General features: G+C 37.5%; 1 protein-coding gene across 1 annotated transcript in view; it reads right to left on the bottom strand.

Moving 5' to 3' along the window:
• The window catches only part of wnk1b (WNK lysine deficient protein kinase 1b), an 89886-nt gene that overhangs the window by 39112 nt on the left and 32110 nt on the right, over positions 1-18664 (bottom strand). Inside the window, 3 exon segments of the mRNA XM_051106938.1 lie at positions 3330-3487; positions 4946-5166; positions 10280-10452. Coding sequence (XP_050962895.1) covers positions 3330-3487; positions 4946-5166; positions 10280-10452 — 552 coding nt within the window.

Raw genomic sequence — 18664 nt, 5'->3', positions numbered from 1 at the left:
TAGCTTTTTGGTTAATTTTTTTTAATTTAACCAATAAAACTAAACAGGAAAAATGGAATCCACAAAAATTACAATGGAAAAAACTGAATTTGCAAAAAAATAAAATGGATTTCATAGGGCTCTATTTATGATGTCTAGAAAGTCCCTCTTCAACAAGCTACACAATTTTAAGATACCATTTATTTCTGTAGCACTAACTGTGCATGTTAAGTTGCATTCTGAAGTGCCATCAGCACATTCATAGATAAAACTCACATGATTTTACACCCCAAATCTGATGACATAGTTGCCAACAAACCAATTTTCCAGTGAATAAGTGGGAACACTTTGTCCAGCTGTGGTGCTATTCAATTTGACACCACCTCTAAAGGCTTTGCTTTAGTTTAATCACCACACTAACAAAAGGGAAGATCTGCATTGCAGTCAAACCTGTGTGGCTCCAATTCCACGGACAGTAAAACGGTCAGGCTGAAACCACGCCACGCTCACTGCTTTGAGATTACAGGCAGTGCTTGCAGATGTTTTGATGGAAAGAACAAATCTAAACCGTTTCATCGTAATGAAAGCATTTACTCTGGGCCTAGATGGGACAAGTCCCACATCTGTCTGCGAGGGTAACCTCGGGTCCGCAGAGCTTAAAATGCTTTCTGATTGCGTAAAGCTTAAATTGCTTCTCTCAGTGAACTGTTGTGCCTGTGCGATTGGATTTCAAGAGATTAAAAAGCCTTCAGGCAGGGTGGACGCCAGTTTTCCAGACAGACGGATGGAACTGGTGAAATTTAGGATGTGCTGTGCACTTTCCAAAGCTAATAGGTGGAAAGGGTAACACCTCTACATCTGATTCAAGAGTGCTGATGAAAACAAACAGACAAACAATGCTGGACCACAATGTTGGCTCAAACAAAAGCACTCTGGAACCTTCTACAATTGCTTTTTTAGTGACCAGAGCTGCTCTAAACTTGTTATGCAGTGAGAAAGTACACTTTTAGTCAAGACAACCAGTATGGAGAATCAGTACTGCTCCCTACTGGTGAGCCCTTCAACGAGTTGTTTTCTGCATCTGCTGATCATATTTTCAACCTCCAGCATCATATGACGGCCCTATTGACCTGAACGAGAATAAAAAAGCTCCTGACTGCCTTATACTCCCCCTCTGCTTCTCTGCCAATGATATTAAAAGACATCAATGAAGAGAAAGGCTGATTCAATTTATAAACTGCAGCAATATGACTGGTCTTTTCCAGTCTTCTAACAATGGTCTTGGATTCATATATAGCCACGCTCTCAGGGACATTCAACTCGATTGTTCTGACGACAACATTGTATGTTCATAAATAGATGGACACTTTTAAGCCCCTTCAATGACGATTACATCACAATGGCTTTAAAGAGGTCTGAAATAAATAAATCCAAAAGAATCTGAAAAAAAAATTTGATTGTGGAATTTTGAGTTCAAACGAGACCAAGTCAGTCAAACACAAAGCTACATTAAAGCTGGAGAGAGCGATTGTTTGAGCCAAAGACTGACTTCATGGAAAGTCAACATGACGCAAGCTGATATACAAGTGACGGCTGTAAAGCTGATTTAATCAAAGCGAATTTTTTATTGCAACTGGCAGGGAAAAAAAAAAAAAAGCCTTACACATCCAGATATCCAACTGTTTTAATTTTGGACAATTACTTCTTACTGGGTGGGTCTGGGATAAAGTCGGACTGTATGACAACCAATAAACTGGTCAAAATAAGGAAATCTTAAAGTGTTTTTTATTAACAATAGCTTTGAAACAGGCTCATCCAATCGGAATTTAGAGTGACATCAGTCAGTTTTTATAATTGTTAGTTTAGAACTTTTATTTTGCACCGATGACAGACTTTTTCATTTGCAATCATCTTTTTACTTTCCATCAAAAAAATTCCAAATAAATGAAGAAAAAAAAAAAAAAAAAAAAAAGATTATGTATCTTTTGTTTCTAATATAATAACTTATCTGGTTTATCCAAAAACAGGTATTACCACATTGATATTAAAATATTACTTTTTAACAGAAAAGTATATTTAGCAAGGATGCATTAAATTAACCAAAACCAGCAGTAAACATTTATAATGTTGTAAAGGAGATCTATTTCAAATAATTCTAATTTTATTAAATTCCATTTCAACAATGATAATAACAAGAACTCTTAAGCACCAAATCTGTATATTCAAATGATTTCTGAAATTCCATTTTAATCACAGGAATAAATTACATTTTAAAATATATTACAATAGAAAACAGTTATAATTGCAAAATATTACAGTTTTTATTATAATTTTGATAAAATATATGCAGCCTTAGTGAGCAAACTTTTGAACATTCATTTATATAGTGATATGTACGGAGGCCTGTTTCCGCCACTTGATAAAAAATTCTCTCGCGCAATTCTGACTTTTTAACTTGCAACTGCAATTTCTGAGAAAAAAGTCAGAATTGTGAGTTTACATCCCGCAACTGTGAGAAAAAAAGTAAGAATTGGGAGATACAAAATTACAATTCTGAGAAAAAAGTTTATATCTTGCAAATCTGACATTCTAACTCGCAACTGCGAGTTTGTATCTCACAATTCTGAGAAAAAAAGTCAGAACTGTGAGTTTATCCCGCAACTGTTGCAAAAAAAGGTAAGAACTGCAAAAAAAAAAAAACTTGCAATTCTGAATAAAAAAAAGTTTGTATCTTGCAATTCTGACTATATAACTGAGTTTATCTCACAATTCTGAGAAAGAAGCCAGAATTGCTAGTTTATATTCTGCCATTGTGAGTAAAAAAGTGAAAATTGCAAGATATAAACATGCAATTCTGAGAAAAAAATGTATATCTTGCAATTCTGACTTTATAACTCGCAAAAGCAATTTTATATCTCACAATTCTGAAAAAAAATCAGAGTTGCAAGATATAGACTTGCAATTGTGAGTGAAAAAGGCAGAATTATGAGATAAAAAAAAAAAAAAAAAAAATCACAATTTCCTTTTTTAATTTTTTTATTCAGTGGCAGAAACAGGCTTCCATAGATATGTACTGTTAATCTGACACAAAGAAAGATTTTGGTCCATACCACCTACTCCTAGTAAAACAAAAACATTCATTTGAATGACAGTTGTATGTCACTTACATAATCTCATATATAGTGTGACGCCTCCAGCTGTGGGCAGGTTTCAGTGAGCACATAACAGAACAAGCTTCTTTTACTGAATTATTTTATGAGCAGAAGCCTGAGGAATGTGTGGGCGTAATGATAGAGCTGGCGAAGATTATAGCAGAAGGAGAGCGAGCAGAGGTGTGCGAGGGTACTCACGCTGGTGACTCGGCGATAGATTTGCGCGGGGTTCTGACACTCGGAGTACGGGTACTCAGAGGTAGCCATCTCCAGCATGCACATTCCGAAGGCGTACACATCCACCGACTCGTCATATTTTTCCTCGTACATCTCAGGCGCCATGAACTCAGGGGTACCTTAAATCAAAAGAACCATTCAGAACTCTCAGTGCCTGAGATCTCTACTCACCCCAGCAGGGCCGGGGAGAGGAAGGGAGAGAGGAGGAGGAGGAGGACAACTGCAGTGTTGCTCCGTACGGCCCTGAGAGGAGAGAAAGAGGGGGAGCAAAAGATATGGAGAAAAGGAAAAATAAAAATAAAAAAAAGAGGAAGGGGGAAAACCGGCCTCAGTTATTCAGCACTGAAAGAATCCAGTTTTTCTCTGCAGGGCCTTTAGAATGTTCTATTTCAGCGCACAAAGCAGCCAAGCATCATCTCGCAAACAGGAAGTCGATTTAAGCCAGACGCACATGCGTTGGTGCAGGTTACTTTTAGAGCTGATTGATGGGCTTCCAAACCGCGTTTATCTTTACAACACGGCCGCGCCGCCAACACGTTAAATAAGCTACCGGACAGGGGTGGGCGACTAGCTATGGAACTTGATCTATGTCAACAACACAGTTATGGAAAACACATGACCGACTCACCTTTCTACTAGCCTGTAACGAGAGAAGGTTAAGCAGGTTAAAGCACAGAGCAAGCCCATAGCTAGTGAGCGAAGACTAGCGCGCGTTAAAAGGCCTCGCACAGAAAAACGAGTTAAAGAATAGATTTGAAATATTTCCGTTTTTGGATTAGGTTGCTTTGTTGACTTACCACATCCTCGCCATTTTTTAGCATACTTACTGTATGAACTGCAGGACATTAAATAACCCAAACAGTGGAGTGAGACCAGCTGAGATTATAGTCCTACAGTTTAAAGGAAAAAATTCTCAAAACCAGGAAAAAAAAAAAAAAAAAAAAAAAAAAAAAAAAAAAAAACAACTAAAACAGGAGACAGAGAGAAGGGATCCAGAAAGAAATTTATCACAATATCTAAACCGTCTGAAAAGGAAGTGGGGGGAAAACCCTCATGAGGCAATCAGGAAAACCTTTGGAAAAAGATGTTAGACATTACTGGCAGCAGAAGAATTTCTAGGACTTTAATAATTATAGACCACAGGTTCCAGACCAAAGTGTTTATTCTGTTAATATTCATCTTAAAGTACTCAAAATAGTTTATGGAAACTTAAAAATTTGTCACCTGCTGCATTTACAGCCCAATTAGTTTCAGGTGGCAAACAGCAGGAACTAAAGGTGTCCCCCCAGTTTATGAGAAGTCCTCCTCTGGATTTCCCCACATCTCCACCCCAAATTAAAATTTGTGCCCTTGGCTGCCTGGAAAACTGTGGTCTAAGGTCAACAGTGTAGCTCACAGCTACAGCATGCCTTAAATATCTGAGCGTAACTGACAGCAAATGCCCCACCTTCCCAATTTCACCTCATGATTGAAAAGACAAGCAGTGACATGATACATATTTTTGAGTTTGTATACGCCGTGGTGAACTGACTTGGGAGGTGGGGAGAATGCGAGAAAGTTCTAGCACTGGGTCGTACCTATGACACTCTTCGCGAATGACGACCGTTTGAGGGTGGCCAAGCCCAGATCGCCAATCTTAACGGAGCCGGTGGGACCGGTGATGAAGATGTTGTCGCATTTAAGGTCCCGGTGAATGATGGGTGGAGCCCTGGTGTGGAGGAAATGCAGGCCCTTCAGGATTTGCCGGCACCAGCTCCGCAACACCTTTATCTTCATCACCTTGAAGCGCTTCAGATACCTAAAGAACAAAGAGTTGAGAATTATCTCAATGTTCTCCTTCACTGGACCTCGATGGTGAAAAAATAAACAACGGAAGATGATAAATGTCTACAGTTTTCTGGGTTGGCGGTCCTGTCCATGACTAAAGATTTTCCTGGTTCATTTTAAACAATTAATCGCATGTTTATTAATAAACCATTTAAAGCATAATAATGAGACTTTAATTGCCTGCACAGCCCAATAAACTCTCAAGCACACACATAAAGCTTGGGAAAGCACACGGCAGAAGTAATGAGTTTGAATGTGCCAGGGAAAAACAGTAAGGAGGATGCATTAACATTTTAATAATTTATTGATAAACTAGTGCTTTCTTCATTTTCGTCTTATAGGATCTCTGCAGTAGTGGATGCACCTGCATGCATATTTCATATGGATTACATAATCTGAGAATATTTCATAAATTGCATGGGTATATTTGTAACAATAGGCAACAATACATTGTATGTGTAAGCAACTATTAAAAAAATGGTTAGTCGACTATTAGGGTGCAGCCCTAGTTTTAAAAAATGAAACCAATGAAAACGCTCTACTCAACAGCTCAACGAGATCTTCAGTCTGAGATGGCAGAAAGCACATCCCCTTATATTTCATTATTTTACAAAAGCTCAGTGTATTGTTGTTGCTGTGAGTGCACACAAATAAACGTAGAGTCTTTACAGATTAAAAAGACATATTACTCTTATCTTTATGATCAAAAATGACGGAGGATTTTAAGTGAAAGTGACTGTACCGGCGCCTTCCTCTGTCATGCAGTGTGCGCGCTACTATTCAGCTTCCAACACTTGAATAGTGCACATTTTTCAACGTTAACATTAGATTGAACAGCCATGTATAGTTGCTATGACCTACATATATCAGATGATAAGCCATATTTGAGGTAGATGAATGATAGGTGAGCATTTGGATGTCCTGCACAATTTACTGTATTACCACATCGACTAGCCGTTAATGATCTGTCCGTCACGGACTGCGTGATTTCGCCACTTCCCGTGAATCCCGTTTACATTTCTTTTTCTGCAACGAAGCGACTAATGAAAAAAACCCGGTGAGTTGACTATTAGGGGGCAGCCCTAGTTTCAATCAATGAAACCAATGAAAAATCTCTACTCAACAGCTCAATAAGATCTTTAGTCCGAGATGGTGGAAAGCACATCCCTTTTGTTTTCATTATTTTACAAAATCGCAATGTTTTGTTGTTATTGTGAGTGCACACAAATAAACAAGTCTTTACTGATTCAAAAGACATACTCATCTTTATGACTAAAAATGACAGAGTATTTTAAGTGCAAGCGACCGCACCAATGCGATCGTATGTCATGCAGTAAGCTACTATTCAGCTTCCAACACACGAATACCCCACATTTTTCAATATTAACATTAAATTAAGCGGCCATGTAAATTTGCCACTACTTACTTATATTTGAAGTTGGCAAGCATATGGATGTCCTGCACGATGTACTGAACCACAAGGACCAGCCGCTAAGGATCTGTCTGTGATGGACTGTATGACTTTGCCACTTCCTGTGGATTTTTACAATTTTTTTTCCGTCACTAATAAAATTCTGGTCGACCAAGCCTCTTCTCGTCGACTTTTAGGGGGCAGCCCTAGTTTCAACCAATGAAAACTCTTTATTCAACAGCTCAGTAAAATCTTTAGTCCATATGAGGATCGGGGAGAATTAATGTTTACACCAGGGATAGGCAATGTCGGTCCTGGAGTGCTGCTGTTCTGCAGAGTTTAGCTCCAACACTAAATCAAAAACACCTGAAGAAGCTAATCAAGCTCTTCAGAATTACTGGGGCTACAGGCAGGTGAGGTTTTTTCAGGCTTGGAGCTAAACAATACAGGACATCGGCACTCCACGACCGACGCTGCCTATCAATGATGGGTTTTGGGTCTTTAAAGCATCTATACGGACAATTGCATTCTCTTCTACAAGTCCCAAATAGAAGAGAGGACAACAGCATGTGAAGAAGGCGGTACAGCACTTTCGTTAGATTAGCTTGGCCTAATCAAATCTTGGAGCCAAGCCATAGCCAGGATTTGGTCTTGTAATCCTCATTACAACAATCTACTCAGGCACCATACAGGGGGAGCTGGGTACCCTTTATCCTGTAATGCCCTATGCGAAGATGGGCGCAAGCTCAGTATACACAGAAGCAAAAATGACTAATTTGTTACAGGACGTGACTTTATTTTAATCCGTCACACCGTTTCCGCTTCAACTTGTTTGTCTTAAAAATCAGATAACTGTCTGTAGAAACATCTGTTTATGGATAACTAATTCAGAAATCAAATCCTTTCCTCTTCCTTTTCCTCTTCTCATAGTAAAAAGAAAAATGGTTGAATAACATCTCATCAGATGAAACTGGTTTTGCAGGCAGCACTAGAGGAGATATTAGAAGAGCGTTTTTGTGTAAACAGATTATCGCTGTAGTTTGCTTAGTAAGACCGAAGCGAGCATATACGGCAGGAGGTGGGTGGTGGTATAGGGTGGCTTTGATGGAGTGCTGCGGCTGACTGACAGGTGGGAACCGAGCCAAGGGTAAGTCCCGAGGCGATACGGGAGAGAGCAACAAAGCCTGATTCAAAACTGTCTCATCACTCAACACACCCAGCGGCTCCCAGAGGGCCCCAACGGGCTGTTTTCCAGCTACACCAACCACTCTTTCCGCACTTGTCGAAACGTTAAATTGCTTTAAAACATTCCGTCCTCAAATATATAAACAGTCAAAGGCCTCAAACATTCAAGATAATATTATGAATTTTGATTGTCAAATTTATCTTTCAGATCAACTACTGTCACAGAGCAGTAGTTTGAACATGCTGTGTTTATGTACTGCATGTTTCAGTGCAAAAAGTCTTTTATGTGAGCATACAGGAACAGGGTGAGCAGTTATGTCTTCCGCAACCCAGACACAAATGAGAACAAAGATTAGTTTAGACACAGCCGTGTCTGTAGGGCGCTCCGTTTCTACCTGACCTCTTCATCACTGTTTATCTTTGTGGCAGAGGAGCAGCCATGCAGAACGCCACACATTGCCAGCATGCCAGGGCTGACGAATACAAAGCAAGCCTGACATTGTTTCTCATTTTTCCCCATGTCTCCTCCATCTTTCTCTCTCTGCTAGCAGCAACGGTGGCATTCCTGTTGTTGGGAGATATGTGACAGATAACTAATTGTGCGTGACTGAGGCTCTGAGGTTGACGGATCTTTGTGGGACTCCTTTTTGTGTGTCCTGGAAACTCATACTAACAAATGATTACAATCAACAGTCTTAATATGTTCAAGGGCCAACACAGCTTTATTCAATAAACAATATGCCTGCATCATTTATTAGTTTTTTTGGTGACGTCTTCATGCGTATGAGTCACCAGTTATTTTCTTTTATTTGACGGAAATCTAATAAGTCCCTATGTCACGTTTCTATGAACTGATTTGGGAGGCATTATTTGAAGCATTAGTTTACTTTCAGAATTAAACTTTCCTGATGATTTACTCACACCTTTGTCATCCAAGATGTTTATGCCTTTCTTTCTTCATTCGAAAAGAAATTGAATGGTTTTAGAGGAAAACATTCCAGAATTTTTCTACATATAGTGGATTTCAAAGGTCGCCAGCAGGTTAAAGGTCCAGATTGTGTTTTCAATGCAGCTTCAAAGGACTCTACATGATCCCAGCTGAGGAATAAGGGTCTTATCTAGCGAAACGATCAGTTGATATCATAAAAAAACAAAAAAGTAGAAATTTATATGGTTTTTAACCACAAATGCTCGTCTTGCACTAGCTTGACCTCACGCATTACTTAATCACGCACGCGTGACGTAATTGGAAGTACCGACCCAGTGTTTACAAAGCTAACATACAAAGAAAGTCAAACGCCCTTTACAAAAAACAGGTAAAACAATGATGTCAGATGACTTTGAAGTTGGAGGAGAACCAAAGCACACAAACGAAGAACTAACCACGCGTAACTTTTCCAACTTGGTTACGAATGCATGAAGTCATGGACGCACATAGCAGAGCTAGTGCAAGATGATCATTTGTGGTTAAAAAGCACATAAATTTCTATTTTTCTATTTTTTTCCAATCGCTAGATAAGACACTTATTCCTCGGCTGGGATCATGTAGAGCCTTTGAAGCTGCATTGAAACTGCAATTTGGACCTTCAACCCATTAATCCCCCCTGAAGTCCACTATATGAAGAAAAATCCTGAAGTGTTTGCCTCAGAAACCTTAATTTCTATTCAACTGAAGAAAGAAAGACATTAACATCTTGAATGACATGGGTGAGTAAATAATCAGGGAATTTTTATTCTGGAAGTGAACTAATCCTTTAAGTGGATGTATATGACTCTGTGTGTGTGTCAGAGCCCATACATCCACAGGAGGGGGCTGCTGGTCCAGTTTGTGGTTCGTCTCACTATAGCTCCAGCATCTGTTCAGTACCCACAATGCCTGTCTCACATAAAGGTGACATGCCACTCTTCGCCTGCGATCACTCTGGTAACAGTTCCAACTCAATCGCTCTATTGTGATTGTGTTTTGTAATAGATAATCACAGCCTCTGTGGACAGTCTGCTGATGGCGATGGATATGCGACTGGTGAAAAGCATGTTTGAAAAGCCATCCTGTTGTTGCATTTGAATGCTGTACCACAATACAATACAATAACTGCAGCGCATGCTGTGAATTGTGTGACAGAAAAAGTGACAGAACAAAAAACATGGGTAACAGTTTATAAGCTTTTTATTTATGTATGGTTTGTTAGGATAGGCCGAAATTTAACCATTTAAAAATCTCAAATCAAAATATTGAGAAAATCACCTTTAAAGTTGTCCAAATGACATTCTTAGCAATGCACATTCCAAATCAATAAAGTTCTGATATATTTATGGTAGGAAATGTTTGAAATATCTTCATAGAACATGATCTTTACTTAATATCCTAATGATTTTTGGCATAAAAGAAAAATAATGTTGCCTATTGCTACAAATATACCTGGGCTACTTATGACTGGTTTTGTGGTCCAAATACAATATAAAAGTGGACCAGACGCTTTTTACTTACGTTTTTAGGGTTCCTGACGTCATGAGCTCCGTCACCAGCACGATACACTTGCGGCCTTTGGAGGGCGACTCCCACGAGTCGTAAAAACGCACGATGTTTGGGTGCTGCAGGCCTTTCAGCATGCCGGCTTCTTCCTTGAAGCGCTGGCGCTCTGATCTCGACAGCTTCCGATCCTGCAAGGACAAGAAAAAAAGAAATATAAACCTTTTAGCCAGTCGTTTTACTTAAATATGATGGAAACCACACTTAACAGCCGTTTACTGTATGTTAATCATTTCTTGCGCAAAACACTGAGGGGTAAGTATTACAGATGTGCTTTAAATCAAATGCCATGGCTTTTTGTTAAACCACAATGGCTCATGAGGGAACAAGAAGGGGTCTACTCAAGCTTAAATAACGTAATCCGACCCCAGATTCCTTCCAGACCTCCAAAAGAGCCTCTATAGACAGAGCATAAAGCAAAGGAGGGGACAAGACTAGTCTAGTTTAAACACAAAGTGGTCCTCTTATCCTGTGCTTAATCCCTGTACGGACCACACACAAAATGCACCTATAAGATAAAGAAACAGCAACTGGTTCAACGTGACCGGTCATGGAAAGCGACACAACATCATCTCTCTAACCTACCCAAAAAACCTCTCTGATATTCTATCCAGGGGTGCCTGACCTGGCCAAACAGTGTGCATGTGGGTATCCAAGCATTGACGTCAAAGTTCCTTTCCGGTCAAGCTGAGCCCTTATCAGCAGTTTAAACAGTGTGCGCAAGCCTGATCATTAATCATTATTATGATTGCTCCAGCAACCGCCAGTGATGAATTAATCCAGTGGCACATTGTGGAAAAAAGGGCCACTTTTCTGTGGCCTACTTTTACATATGTATTACGTGAGCACTAATTCCACTTGCCCTGCATACCTGGTGGGAAAATTGCATCTTATAAAAGCTATACGTAAGAGTTCAGTGAGGACACCTATGGATTCTCTGGCTATCTGCAACTAGTCTATTCTGTGCCATTGATGTACTGCCATTCTAGAATGCTGACGGTGGCTTTCTCTCACCACATTAATGCAGACAGAGTCATTCATTTCCCAAATGCACTAACAACGGTACTAGCAGCAGGCATCTGCAACCCATTAAGTACCACTAATCCCAAAGGACAGTAGAGAGAGAGAGAGAAACAAAGGGCATTCAGGCCTTAGATTGGGGAATGAAAGTGTAAACACTATTGACTAGGGTGCAGTGCAATGAGAGCAAAAAAGAACTGTGTCAGAGTCTTTTTGTGAGTGAGAAAATGCTGAAAATACATATAGTTAAAGTCAAAAGTTAACATACACCTTGCAGAATATGCTAAATGTTCATTATTTTATCAAAATAAGAGGGATCATACAAAATGCATGTTATTATTTATTTAGTACTGACCTGATTGGGATATTTCACACACTTGATTCTTAATACTATGTTTTTACCTGAATGATCCACAGCTGTGTTTTTTTATATTTAGTGATAGTTGTTCATGAGTCCCTTGTTTGTCCTGAACAGTCAAACTGCCCGCTGTTCTTCAGAAAAATCCTTCATGTCCCACAAATTCTTCGGTTTTTCAGCATTTTTGTGTATTTGAACCCTTTCCAATAATGACTGTATGCTTTTGAGATCCATCTTTTCACACTGAGGACAACGATGCTCACTGAAGCTGCAGAAGAAAACATGATGCATTAAGAGCCGGGGGGTAAAAACTTTTGGAATTTAAAGATCAGGGTAAATTTAATTTATTTTGTCTTCTGAAAAAAATGCAAGTATCTTCTGTAGCTTCTGAAGGGCAGTACTAAATGAAAAAATATGATATTTAGGCAAAATAAGAAAAATGTACACATCTTCATTCTGTTCAAAAGTTTTCACCCCCAGATCTTAATGCATCGTTTTTTCATTCTGAAGCATCAGTGAGTGTTTGAACCTTTTGTAATAGTTGCATATGAGTCACTCAGTTGTCCTCAGTGTAAAAAATGGATCTCAAATTCATACAGTCATTGATGGAAAGGGTTCAAATACAAAAAATGGTGAAAACCCACATTTGTGGGACCTGAAGGACTTTTCTGAAGAACAGCGAGCAGTTTAACTGTTCAGGGACTCATGAACAACTATCACTAAACAAAAGAAAAACACAGCTGTGGATCATTCAGGTAACAACATAGTATTAATAATCAAATGTATGAAAATTTTTGCCAGAAATTAAATTAAATTACTATTTTCTCGTGTTGGCTATATGCAAATGTCTTTTAAGTGAAATATATTATTCAGGTCAGTATAAAATAAAAAATAACATGCATTTTGTGATCCCTCTTATTTTAGGAAAATAATTAACATTTTGCAGATTCTCCAAGGTGCATGTAAACTTTTGACTTTGACTATACTTACATGCAAATGCTTGGCCAAGGCATTGCAAACATGCACTTCTAGTGCACACTTACATACCGTGGTTCAGGTAGTTAAGTATGAAATTGCTGACAGCCTGATTTTACAAAACTAGCTCAGCAAGGTTCTCTTCAAACTCTTGCTCCAAAAGCAGTCCTAAAAAAAACTTTAGAAGAAAACAGTGCACGCTTGAGCTTTGGAAGCATTTGGATTTTGGGCCTCTAGACCACATTTTGAAGTTAAACTTGAAAGGAGGCAGCGATCTGCAAACAGAGGTCATCTTATTTCCCATCTCACTGCGTCTGTAGATAATCGAATCAACTGCTAATAACACAGGACAAAGGAAGAGGTCTTCCGCAGCATGCAGGGGGGTTGCAGCTCTGCTAGTCTCTCCTCAGGTCTGTGGCAAAAAGACCTCATTGATTGCGACTTAAATGAAGATTTTGCACTCGTGTGCTGATAAGACACGAGAAGCATGCACAAGTGTGAGTGAGTGGGCGAGTGTGAGAGAAAGAGTAAGGGAAGTGATGCGTTTAACTTTGGCACCTCATGCGCGCTTGTCTTGGCAAACCGCAAGCGTCACTTTTAGCACCCCGCTTCTCAAAATAAAAACACAGGTGCTGGTGCTCTTCTCAATCATGTGATGCAAATAATCGAGAGTTTGGTTACAGGAGTAAACACAGCTTTAACAGACAACGCACTGTAGGTTAAACTGCATGAAACAGACAAATTAAACAAGGAAACCCTTGCAAGTGAAGGCAACTACTGCAAAGGGAAAGAGAGAGAGACTTGGCAGCTGAAAATGAGACTTCAAAAGGTAAAACGCTGAATTATTAAACAACAATTTCAATTATTAGTAATATTCCTGACTCTTTAATGATGAAATGCAGCATTTTTGAAAACAGGCATCAATTTTGTTCAAAAAGAAAACTCATGTGGGCGTAAAAGAGACCACGTATGTACCCTTCTTATCTTTAAACTAACTTACAGGAAAATAGATCAGCTTTTATCTCTAGTTCTGCTTAGTCACGTGAGCTTGCGCACAGACAGTTCACTGAACAATCAGCTGTTTACTCGAGTGTCGCACACATAAAAATCTCTTGGTCTACACCTCTGGGCTGGCATGGAGATATAAACGCAGCTGTGGTGCCCTCCTGTCTGTAAAGACGCCAAAAAAAATACTGCAGTAACCAGATACAGCAGCGAGCTTTTCTAGAAAACTCACCCCTGCTCTTTTCTGAGAAAATAAGCCAAATGCTAATACAATAATGATAATGGATATGATGCCAACTCCTGAAATCGAATTAAAACAGAGCTGCTCTGTTTTTCTCAAAAGGCTGAGTCTGTGCTATCTGGGACGGAGAGTGTTGTGCCCACGAAGCAGCATCAATGCTTATGGAAGTCTCTCACCTGATAGTGTTTTCCAGAAGTTGTGTGGGTGCACAATAAAGACGCTCGTGGATGTGGCGGGAAGTGGATCAAAGCAGCTTCGACCACATCACAGAGCTGGACTAAATATGTAGTAAGAGCAAATACAACATCATTTCAATCAGCGGATCAAATCTGCAGAGCAGGCTGAGAAAGAGGCATCTGTGAGAGGCGCCTCTGAATAACGGCGCACTTGAATAACCCCTGAGATTTGCATTTGTAAAAAGGCAAATAAAACAGATTGGCATGACTCATGCTAGCGGGCTGCATAGCTTTCTCGTAGGCAATGCCAGTGGGGAATGGAGCAAACGGCAGATCAAAGCTCTGAGAGATAAGAGCTGGCTTCAGTAAACGGTGAACCTCAACAGTCTGAGATAAAACCGGAGGCTCGTGAACTCTGGGATGGTTAACATGTGGGCAACCGGTCAGGCGATGCTTGGGTCCAAACGGAGGTTGCGTGAACCAAATAAATTCTAGTCTATTTAAGTAAAGTGGAAAACAATACACCACCATTCAAACGTTTGGGATCAGTAAGATTTTTTTTAAAGACATCCCTGCTCAATAAAGCTTCATTTATTTGATCAAAAATACAGAAAAAAACAGTAATATTGTGAAATATTATTACAAATGTTTTTCTACATTAATATACTGTAAAATGTAATTTATTCATGTGATGCAAAGCCGAATTTTTAATCATCCATTACTCAAGTCTTCAGTGTCACATGATCCTTCAGAAATCATTCTGATTTATACACAATATGCTGATTAATATTTTTTTTTGGAACCTGTGACTTTTTTCAGGATTCTTTGGTGAATGAACAGTTTAAAAATACAGCATTTACTCAAAATAAAAATATTTTTTAACAATATGTTTTTACCATCACTTTTTATTAATTTAACACATCATTGCTATAAAAAAAAAACTTTCAAAAACAAAGAAAAAAAAGAAAAAAAAATCATAAATATAAATAGATTTTTTAATTAAATGCTTACTTTTTTTTTTTTTAAATATTAAGCAGCTAAAACAGTTTCGAATATTAAATAAATCATCATATTAGAATGATTTCTAAAGGATCATGTGACAATGAAGACTTGAGTAATGATGCTGAAAAAAAAAAAAAAAAAAAAAAAAAAAATCACAGGAATAAATTATGTTTTAAAGTATATTAAAATAGTAACCCATTATTTTAAATTGCAATAATTTTTCATAATATTCGTTTTTTCTGTATTTTTAATCAAAGAAATGCAACTTAAGCAAAATAGACTTAAAAAACATTAAAAATCTTTCTGATCCCAAACTTTTGAACAGTCATGTAAATAGAGAAAATATATAATAATAGAGAGAGCGAAAATATTTTATTAAACTAAAAAAGAAGTTAATGCACATAATTATATACATACATAACTCATTAATAAATAAAAGTATCTTTAAAATGTTTTAATTAGTTTATTCATATAAATATATAAATATATATAAATATATATAATATATATATATATATATATATATATATATATATATATATATATATATATATATATATATATATAAGTAAATACATATTTCACAGGTAGACAAAGGTTTTTCCAAAGCTGTATATACAATGAAGATTACTTGAGAAAATTTTACAATATTTTTTTTTTGTCTTCTTTCAACCTAAAAATTTCACTTTAAATTAAATGTGTTATTTCCAATTTCTTTGATATATAAATTTACTAGCATTTTCTAAGTGAAAACTGTTTCACCACCTTTTTTTTTTCTAGTTTAGGAGCATGAAAAATGACATGGCCAATTCACTTTAAACTGACTTTCTTTGAAGTGAGAGCTTGACAACAAATGTATTACAAGAACTTTTTTGGCAGAAAACCACCATATCTATACAGAATGAATTTGCAGTCCAGCTGGAACGGACCACTTGAGTTAAGAAAAGTTTTAGTTATAACTGTACGGCTATTATCATCAAGGATTTTCTTCACTGAAGGGGTTTGTTGTAACCAACTGCAGGGCTCTGGCAAAACATACCGCCCTCCATAAGCTCATTTTCCCTGCCATAGGAGGAAGTGTTAGTCCTCTGAGTGCAGACAGCTGCTGAGCTCTCCGTGTCTGCCAGGCTACAGATCTAATGATTCGCATCAGGCCGTGAACGCATCTTTTTAAAACACGGCCTGACGGTCGATGCTAAAGTTCACTTCAGCAGTGGAACTTCCCAAACAGTTTACAGAACAAACAGCTGCTTTTCATATGCAGCTCATCTATTTCTCCATTTCATGTTCATATGAAACAGTTGATCCTTATTCAGAGTATGCTAACACCATCCACAGTTAGCATACTGTTGACCACATCCTCAGTTACGCTTGCACTGTAATATGTCACATCTGTCCAATCTCATGCCAAAAAAAGAACCAAGGGGGGAAAAAACTGGCTCCGGGCCCTGGTTTCTAAGAACACAAATCCATATCTGTGACAGTACTTTTCCACAATAATGGGATCCAAACTGCAGAACCTTGTTTGGGGCCTCTTGTTTTGCAGTCGGGCCAAATGCACTGCAAAGCGAACAAGTGTGTGCTTTTGGATAGATATGGGAAAAGTTAAGGTGGTGGTGGAAAAGTGGTACTGGGAAGATTTCAGAGAACATTACAATATTAAATCAACTTTAAGTAAGAATGGAGTGAACTGTCTCTGTTTATGTGAAATGGGTTATTATTTTAACAGCTTTAATGCTATAAATATGTCATTATGAGCCATTTTATAAAATATGTAGCAAGATCCCAGCTCACTTACTCCAACCAAGGGGTCAATGGCATAAAAAAAGTTGAAGACCCCTAGTTTAACAAGACTGAGATTTAATGGCATGACTTTTGAAATCTAGCACTTCCCTTTTCTAGGGCCCTATGAAATCCGTTCTATTTTTATTTTTATGGATACTGTTTTTTCTGTCTGACTCTGTTTTAATTTTAATGTTGGACATAATTTTTTTTCATTTTTTGAATGGTTTATTTCAAATTTAATAATCAAAAGCATCTCTAAATAACTGATTTTATTAAAAATTACTTCAGTGTTACTTTTTTTTCTATTTTTTATTTTTTTCAGAAATACAGTGTTGCATATTTACATTCATACATACATACATACATACATACATACATAAATTCTGGTAAAAAAAAAAATTGGTAAATATTCTTTTAAAAAAAATTTGTTTTATAATAATAATAATAATAATAATAATAATAATAATAATAATGTTTTATTTGTAGTAATAGTACTATGATTACATTAATAGGGCACTATTTTTTCCCAAATTCAGTTTTCTTCATTTTCATATTTCTGCTTTCCTTTTTTTCTGTTTTAATTTTTCTGGACTGTTTTAAATCGTTAAATTAAATTGTATTTTTATTGCATTTTAATAATCAAAAGCATCTCTAAATAATTAATTTAATTGTGTTTTAACTAATTTATTATTTTATTTCTTTTTCATTCAGAAATACTGTGTTATGTCTTTACATTTTTCTGGTAAATAAATTCTGTTAAATTATTTTTCTGTTAAATATTCCTTAAAAAAAATTATGTTTTAATAATTATAATTTTATTAGCAGCAGTAGTACTTTTATTACAATAAGTAATACGTTTCCGTCACAATTTCTTCAATTTATAACAAACTTTCACTTTGAAGGGTTAATGTGAAGACCTTTAAGTTTCTATTTGTATATGATATGATGCTAGTTTATTTTTTGTTTTTGTTGTTTATCTAATCGTATATTGAGTTGGCAGAGGCTGAAAACACAGCAAGCGTGTATCATGCACGCTTCAGTATGTGTGTAGTAAGTGAAATGGCACGTGTGTGCCATTCATTCACACAGAGAATGCCATGCAGGATTCATATTTAAACAGCCTTTTGCGGCTTAATATTGACAGACACGAGTCCACATCACATTATAAATTAAGTGCACTGACCTACTTTTGAATTACTCATCCAAATTTGGCAAATTTCATGACTTTCCACTTTATATAGTTAATTCCACTTTTATGACTGGATTCTGTGATTCTGTCCGCATTTTCTGCTATCTGCAGTTTTCAAGAACCAAAGTAAAGCAAGAATTCATGTTAAGCATGTATGTGTACATGCATTGGTAGGCCAAGCATCTGCATACTTCCACAGAGTATTTTCATGGCCTTACTCTAGGAGTCAAGCTTCATTATTCACCGGTGCACTTCCTGAAGTGATTGTGGGCATGCAGAGCACTTAGTCTGAGTTAATGGAAAGACAAAGATTCTGTCCTCCAGGGGGACCTCATTCTCTCCGATCTTCTCCAGGATTCATATTTCACCAACACGGGCGCCAGTCAAACAGTGTTTCTAAAAATACCATCCACCACCCCTCCCCTACACAACCGTAGTGCACTGGGCATCTGTATATAAAATACCAAACCGAATTTATTCCAAAAATACGCCAAGAAAGTCAGATGAGAGGAAACGACAACTATATGAACGCCGCACTTCAAAGAGGTTAAAAATCCAGGTCCATTAATTGTGCACGGACTGAGTGAAGGAA

Source organism: Labeo rohita, chromosome 4 (assembly GCF_022985175.1).
Source record: "Labeo rohita strain BAU-BD-2019 chromosome 4, IGBB_LRoh.1.0, whole genome shotgun sequence".
In the NCBI taxonomy this organism is placed as follows: Eukaryota; Metazoa; Chordata; class Actinopteri; order Cypriniformes; family Cyprinidae; genus Labeo; species Labeo rohita.
The sequence above is the reverse complement of the archived record's forward strand: the minus strand, read 5'-3'. Positions and strand labels throughout refer to the sequence as shown.